This window comes from Manihot esculenta, chromosome 6 (assembly GCF_001659605.2).
Source record: "Manihot esculenta cultivar AM560-2 chromosome 6, M.esculenta_v8, whole genome shotgun sequence".
In the NCBI taxonomy this organism is placed as follows: Eukaryota; Viridiplantae; Streptophyta; class Magnoliopsida; order Malpighiales; family Euphorbiaceae; genus Manihot; species Manihot esculenta.
The window spans coordinates 30,147,291-30,155,983 of record NC_035166.2 but is presented as its reverse complement, the minus strand read 5'-3'; the positions used below and the strand labels follow the sequence as shown (position 1 = coordinate 30,155,983).

At 31.8% G+C, this 8,693-nt stretch overlaps 1 protein-coding gene across 1 annotated transcript; it reads left to right on the top strand.

Moving 5' to 3' along the window:
* The first annotated feature begins 1,792 nt into the window (after window positions 1-1,792).
* On the top strand, window positions 1,793-5,431 carry LOC110617116 (coniferyl alcohol acyltransferase). Its single transcript, XM_021759726.2, has 2 exons — window positions 1,793-2,256; window positions 4,282-5,431. Exons 1-2 carry the CDS (start codon window positions 1,834-1,836, stop codon window positions 5,248-5,250), a joined length of 1,392 nt encoding a protein of 463 aa, XP_021615418.1. The 5' UTR covers window positions 1,793-1,833; the 3' UTR covers window positions 5,251-5,431.
* The last annotated feature ends 3,262 nt before the right edge of the window (window positions 5,432-8,693 follow it).

Genomic DNA, 8,693 nt, shown 5'->3' with positions numbered 1-8,693 from the left:
AATCCTTTCTCATATTACCTAACCTGCTAAGGAAGGGGTGGCACTTTGATTATCAGTATTATTCTCATTTGACTTAAACCATTATTGGAATTCTCACATACTTATATTTTTATGATTATAGTTAAATTACTATATATGTAGTGGTTAGTAGATGAACAACTTAAGCAATCAATAAGTTTCTTCAAATTTTGGCATTTCCATATTGGCTTTTTGTGGTTTATTGAATCTAATGGAACCAGATCAACAGGTTTGGTATTAAGCAATTGCATTTTTCATATTTTCTTTAAATATATATACATATATATCTCATCACAAACAAAAATTAATTAATGTCAAATAAAATTTATATTAATTTTAATCAATTACGATAACCTTTTTTTTATTAACATACAATAATATAATTGAATATATATATATATATATATATATTATGTTACACATAGTTGGTTGTGGTACAACTACTGTGCTGACAAATACACACATATGCTTTAACATATATAGTTGGTTGTGGTGCAACTACTGCGTTGATTTTTTCTTTTTTATTATATATTTTTAAATAATAAAATATCACAAATTTTTTAACTTAAATCTAATTACAAATACTAATACCATTTAAGAATATTCTTAACAACTTTATTATCCATTTCCACCTTTATATAAAAGATACACAATATATGCTAACCATATATTATAATTTTTCTCTTATTTTTTATTATTTCATTTTTATTATCATACATTGATTTTGGACGCTGTTTCTTTTTCTTTACTTTTTATTTTTTTTTAATTAAATAATTCCATACTATAGGTATTAATAAATCAAATAAAGTCTACTCTTATATTCGTCAAGCATAACTTTTTTTCCCCTCATTTACTATTATATAATTAGTATATTCTATGATATAATAATAATAATAATAATAAATTTTAAATATTCAATGAATCTATATTTACCACCTAAAACTGAAGTTCAACAAACTTATAATTTTAATTTTAATCGTTGCAAGTTCTTATTAAAATTATTCATTTAAAATTTTAATTTTTATTTTCAGAGTTTTTAGTGGTAATTTTTTATTTTTGCATCAATTTATGTAAGATTATGATATATTAAATTTTTTATTGATTACGTGTATAAGTTTAGGTGTGTGCTACTGAAAAACAAATAGGTGTGTGAAAAAAAAAAAAAAAAAAAAAAAAAGTCCACCCACAACCAACGCAAAGTATATACCCACTGCCTGCATAATATGGCAACATATTTAATTAATTATAATAGAAATTAGTTTCCTTTTCTAAAAAAGTCTAAGGGAAATTTATATTTGTAAAATATGATTTATTTGAGCGTCACTGCATAGAATTATAAATTTATATTAAGTTTGAATTTGTTAATTTATTTAATATTTATAATTATTTTTAAGGTAATTATGATTTTTTTAATGCCAGTGAGATTGTATTTTATTACTAATATTTTTTTATGGAAACTTTATACTTTTATAAAATTAATAATTAATCACTAATTATTTTAAGATACTCAAATGTTTCAATACTTCTCTTAAATTTAATAAGGTAATAAAAATATTAACTTTTAAAATTACCACAATATCACTGAAAATATTTAAAATTTTAGGGGACCCAATGCTTCTGTTTTTTTTTTTTTTTCTTTGGGTCAAAGAAACAGCAGAACTATGTTGACTAAATAAATGCAATTATTTTAAATTGTAATTTACCCATAAAATATTAGTCACTTTTGCCTATAAAATACATGCATATCCCTGGCAAACCTTGCAAGCAACTGAAATTTGGTTTCATCATCACTTAGTCATAGAGAGCGAGATAAAAATGGGTTCCGAAGGAGGAGACGGCAGGTTCACTGTCACCGTGACCAAGAAGGATGTGGTGGCGGCAGTGCTACCATTGCAAGAACATTGGCTGCCACTTTCCAACCTAGACTTGCTCCTCCCTCCAGTGGACGTGAGTGTTTTCTTTTGTTACAGAGGCAATGACCATATGATGAATTTCGGATCCAACGTCGCTGTTCTCAAGAAAGCCATGGCTCAAGTTTTGGTGTCCTACTACTCCTTCGCCGGTGAGGTTGTGACAAACTTTCTGGGAGAACCAGAGATCCTATGCAACAACCGGGGCGTGGACTTTTTTGAGGCTTTTGCAGATGTTGACCTTAAAGACCTTAACCTGTATAACCCCGACCACAGCATTGAAGGCAAATTGGTACCCAAAAAGCAGGATGGAGTGCTTGCTGTCCAGGTTATTCACGTATTAGATTTTCACACTTTATCATATCTATATCTAATAAATCAACGGTATATAATTATAGTTTTATTACTCCCTTAGTTTTTAGAAAATTCAAATTTTTAATTTTTAGTTTTAGTTATATATTAGATTTAATATTTCAAAAAAAAAAAAAAAAAGTAGATGACACGATTCTTTGAATTTAAAATTTTATACAGATTTAATACATTTGAGAGCCTTAGACTTTGAAAGTATAAAAGATTTAGCAACTCCGCTCTTTGGCCCAAGAAAAAGCTCAATTAAGTAAGCGTGAACTCAAATAACACTACTACACATCAATAACTAATTTTTAAATTATATCATTAATAAACTTTTATATTATAATTTAAAATCCAAAATATAGTAAATAAATATTAAAATACATTATTAAAAAAAAACACAACAACTAGTATATTACTATATATTAACATTTGAATCCTACCATACCAAAACCGAACACGATTAAAGGATTATTCAACATAAATTAAGCCTGTCGATCTCAATCGAGGGATACATAATCTTAAGAGTGGTCATAACAAACAACGACTTTTGCCAGCCAAAGTGGTTGACGGCACTTGGACTCATTTCCACCAGCCAATCTCCAATCCCACCCTTAAACAAATCAAGTATTTGCAGTATGCCCCACTAGGCTTTATCTATCATAATTTTTTTTTTCCTTCTCTTTTTTGTCAAAACAATGTCATAAACTTCAACGTTTGCGTTTTTGGAATTTCACTTTATTTTTCTTAAAAAAGCTGCAAAAGATTCGGTGATTGGATTGCTAATTCATTTGTTATCCATTTACTTAAAACATTTCTTAAAACAATCAACAAAATAAAGAAAATTACAAATTTCGGTTTTAAACTTTTTATCAAATATATATTTTGTGGAGTAGGTCCTTTGTTTCTCTTCCATCATGTTGTCTCTCTTCCTCTCCGTTTTACAATTTCCTTCTTATTTACAAAACTTGTGGCATATATATTTTTCTTATTCACAAATTTTAAAATAAATTCTACATGCATAATTCATATGAAAAATTAATAAGATGATAGAAGTTAATTGTCATATTTCTTTTGGATACAACAAAATAATAATATAACACAAAATATATTAATTAATTAATATACAAATATAAGTATTAATTAATTTATACTTGGTATAGTTATATCATATTTTAATTAATATAACACAAAATATAATATATTTATTTTATATCTATTGAATTTATTATACAAATATAAATTATTTATATAATTTATTTACAACCAATCTATTTTTGTATGAAAAATTAATGGTTTTTTCTTTAACTTGATTTCTCATTTGTTTTTGTGATTTATTTTCCATTTTTTTATTGTTTTATTGAATGTTAACATCCTTTCAGTATTTAAGATCTTTTGACTATTGAGAATTTTATATATTAAATTTGTTGGTAATTATCAATGAGAAAAGATGGAATTCATAAATTTTATTGAAGTTTACTATGAAGTTGACAAAGAAAAAAAAATCCAAAGTATTATTGCATAAAAATTGTAGAAAACCTTTTTTTAAATCCTCAAAATAAAAAATGAAAATCAGTTTCTTGTTTTAAGGAAAGCAAAAGCAAAGAAACAACAGTAACAACGAACCTATATATACCCTGAATTAATAATTTTCTCACTTTCTGTTTTTCTTAAAATATTAAAATAAAAATGATTTTTTATAAATCTACACCCTAACCATCATATATAAACATATCATTTACCATTTGAGGTATGAGAGCATAAATGATAAGAATTAATTGTTCTTTTATAATAATTTTTGTGCAACATTTTAAATTTATAATAATTTTGTCAATTATGAAGTAAATTTTTAGTAACAAATATTTTTCCTAGGGTGCAAACTAGATAAACTTAACACCAATATGATCGATGTTACAAATTTATGTTGCATTTTTATCTCTAAATAACCATTGACACAATAACTTGCGTGTATGTATAATATGCATTTACACATAATTCACAGGCAACGGAACTCAAGTGCGGTGGTGTAGTGGTGTCTTGCACGTTTGATCATCGCATAGCAGACGCTTATTCAGCAAACATGTTTCTTGTGTCGTGGGCAGAGTTGGCTAAAACCAGAGAGTTTTTAGTGGTGCCATCTTTCAGGCGATCTTTGTTGAACCCTAGACGTCCTGCCAGCATTGACCCTTCCCTAAACAACATGTATGTACCCATCTCCAAGCTAAAACCTCCAAAAGAGCCCCAGCCTCAGCTTGATTTTGATAATCTAATAAGCCGCATATATTATGTTAAAGCCGATCAGCTTAATCAACTACAATCACTTGCAAACTGCAATGGCAACAAGAGAACCAAACTCGAGTCTTTTAGCGCCTTTCTGTGGCAACTAGTTGCCAAATCAGCTAAAAAAGTTGACGCGTCTAAAGTGGTGAAGATATGCAAGATGGGCATTGTGGTGGATGGGAGGACAAGGTTGAAACTAATGGATGCGTACTTTGGAAATGTTCTATCTATCCCCTATGGAGGCAAGAGAATTGATGATCTAACGGAAAATCCTTTGAGTTGGATAGCTAGTGAGGTCCATGATTTCCTGGAAAGCGCGGTGACAAAAGAGCATTTCTTAGGACTGATTGACTGGGTTGAGGCTCATAGACCAGAGCAAGCGTTGGCTAAGATATACAGTAGTGGCAGTGATGATGGACCGGCTTTTGTGGTGTCTTCAGGGCAAAGATTTCCAGTTTCAAAGATTGACTTTGGGTGGGGGATGCCTGCTTTTGGATCATATCATTTTCCGTGGGGCGGAAGTGCTGGTTATGTTATGCCGATGCCAAGTCCAGCATGGACTGGTGATTGGATAGTGTACATGCACCTATTGAAAGGACAAATGGAGTTTATAGAGACTGAGGCTGCCGATTTTTTTAGGCCTCTTACTTGGAATTACCTTGACCATTCTTTCACCCGATTCAATAGTTAGCATACAAATTACTATCAGTTTATTTTATATATACCACTGTAATTAAGGATTGATCTTTAGATATTGTTGTGGACTATTGTGTGTTTAGTTTGGATTTAATGTATTATGTTATTTAAAACTAGTCGCAACGTTAAAGTCTTGATTGATGCTGATTTATCCAATATAAGCTTAAGTATCTTTAATAAAAATAATTATAGTGGAAAGTGTTTTTTCAAGAGAAAATAAATGCCCAACTTTTTAACTTCAATACATAAATTTTAAGAGAGCTAAAAAAGTTTTAAATGCTTCAAATTTAATGTCAAAGTATTGTTTTATAATTTTAATGTGTGTTAATAAAAAATTAAAATATATTAAATTTACTTTAAGTTAATTAATTTGCATATTTTTTAATAAATAAAAGGGAAAATAATATGATTGACAAGAGAATGTAAGTTGAAATTAATAAATATTGTTAAAATAAAAATATTTATTTTACAGAATTATTTTATTAATTAAATAAAATTTTAAAAATTATATAATTAATCTTTTTAAATTAAATTTAGTCCATCGATAAAAATCATAATAAATCTTAAAACTTTGATTTTATCATTAAAAAAAAATATATAAATGATAATTCACACAAATGTTTTTTTTTCTTTACAATAAACTAGTCACTCATGAAAATATTATTTATCACAGAAATAAAAAATTATTGACAAAACGGATCGGGTATGTGCAAAATTAAAATGATTGCACCCAACGAAAGGACACGGGTAATCTCTGCAGTACTGTGGTGCTTGCGAACTAAAAACTTTTTAGAGAGCAAGAAGCACAGTTGATAGGGTTCACAAAAAAACCACCAAAGGATCCTATTCAAAAGACCACAAATATTAGATGAGATTGGTGGACCCATGCGATCCAAAGTGAACAACACCACCACCACTAAAACTAGCCCGAAAAGTGTTTAAGGAAAAGAATCTCGAAAAATACAAAGAGTCATAGAGTTTGAATGAAGAATCCGGGTTAAAGAGTTCGAAATGATATAATGCCTAAGAGTTCGGACAAAAAATTCAGACTAAAGAGCCTAGATAAAAAATCCGGGCTAAAGAGCCCGAAAAAAGCTAAAACACTCGTAAAAATATTCAAGGCTAAAAGAACCTAGAAAAGAGCTAAAATGCTCATAAAAATATTCAGCACTAAAGAGCCCAAAATGATATAGAGAACTAAAGAGCTTAGAGCTCGGTAAAGAGCTAAAAGACACTCGGAAGAATAACTAGGACTAAAAATCCAAGAATAGTGCTTAAAGGAAAAAATGTTTGGAAAGTGCATAAGGGAAAAATGCCCAGAAGATCCAATGAGCTCGAAAGAAGAATAAGAGCAAAAGAAATCGGGAGACGTTTAAGGGAAAATAGTCTGAAAAGGGCTAAAGGACAAAAATTACCCAAAAGGTATACAAGAGCCAAAATGCTCGGAAGTAGAATCAGGATAAATAGCCTGAAAAATGCTTAAAGGAAAATAGCTCAGAAAGAGCTTAAGGGCCAAAATGCCCGGAAAATATAAAGAGCCAAAGAGCTCGGAAGAAGAATCAAGACTAAATAGCTAAAAAAGCACTTAAGGGCCAAATGCCTAAAAAATAAGAGAGAGCCAAAGTACTTGGATAAAGAATCAGGGTTAAGTGCCTAGTAGAGACTTAAAGAGCAAAATGCTCGGACTAAATTTTAGGGCTAAGAGCTCGAAAAATGACTAATGGCAAAAGTGCTCGAGAAAAAGCGCAAGGGCAAAAATGCTCGAAGAGATCGTGTGGGAGCAAAGCGCTTGGAAGCGGCTTCCTTTCTCCAACGGCTCATAAATAACCCTTGGAGAAGGGTAAGGGCACAGAAGAAGCATCAGGCCTAAAAGCTCAGAAGTCACTGAAGGGCAAAAAGCGCAGAAGACGCTCAAGAGCAAAGTGCTCAAAAGAAGATTCAAGGTTTAAAGCCGAAAAGACGTTTAAGAAGTAAAATAATCGGACTAAGGTTAAGAGCACTAAAGAGCCCAAAGAGCTCGGAAGAAGCGCTGAAGAGCCAAAGAGCTTAGATGAATAACCTGGATTAAAGAGCATGAAATAAAGCTTAAAGGTAAATAGCCCAGAAAGCACTTGAGGGCAAAAATGCCCGGAAGATACAAAGAGTCAAAGAGCTCAGAAGATGCACCTAAGAGGCAAAGAACTCAGAAGAACCACTTAAGAGGCCAGAATAATACAGGGAAACTAAGAGCTTGGATGATGCATAAGAGTCAAAGTACCTGGATGGAAACCCAGGGCTAAAAAGAGCCCTATAGAATATGAAAAACTAAAAGCGCTTCGACCAAATCTCAGGGCAAAAGTGCTCAAACAAAAAATTAGAGGTAAAAGCCCAGAAGAAGATTACAAAGAGCCTAAGAGCTCGGACGAATAATCAGGGCTAAGGAGTTAATAAAGAGCTAAAATGCTCATAAAAGCTAATTAGTTGTAACGCTCATAAAAAATACACAGGGTTTAAATCTCAAAAGACGCGTCAGAGTAAAATGTGACCCAAAAGTGTAGACCAATGAGGTCAGGTAAAAAAAATAAGGCCAGAAGGGACGACCATTAAGGTCAAATCTTCCATAAAGAAGATTCGAAAAGGTAGACTATTAAGGTTAGCCTATTGAGTATGAAAGCTTGGCCTATTGAGTATGAAGAATTAGACCATCAACACTCCTGAGTTTAGCTCGGAACAGACAGACCGACTTCTTCAAAGCCCAGAGAAGACAAGCAGACCTCTTCAAAGCTCATACTACAACAAGGCTTTGAATGCAGATGTGGCTGACCTCAATGACCGAAAGAAACTCACCTCTATATAGGTCGGATGTACCAGGCACGACTTGATGAAATTAGGATAAAGATGCCGACCTTCTACGGACTGGTCGTCTCCCTCATACTGCACCGGGATTATAAATGCACGTGTAGAAGGTACGAACTAGCCAGCTCCGTATTTATTGTCTTGTCACCTATCATTAATGCGTCGCCTGACACACCTACCAAAAAACATCATTGCTCCACCCGATGGGAACACGAGCGCAAGGGAGCGATCAGAGGTATATATACCACTGAACTAATCCTAAAAGGGGACATCTTCTTCTCCAAGGGAAAAACCCTCTCTCTCTCTCTCACCGACACATAGAGAGAAATCCTAAAACCCATCCTCCTTCTCTCGGGAGCTTTATCTTCTCTTCCTCCTCTTTGTTTTATTTTCTCTAAACACTACTAGAAGATCCCGATCTGACTTGAGTATTGAATAGTCTCCGTCGGGTGCATCTCTGGTGGACCTCTGACCGTCTTCTCATATTTTATAGGTCCACTTTCCTCAAAATCAATTATGGAGGGATCTTACAAAACCAATCACAAATTAATGATCAATCCATCAAATCAAATCTCTATTTAGATGTCTGCATCTGGACTCCCC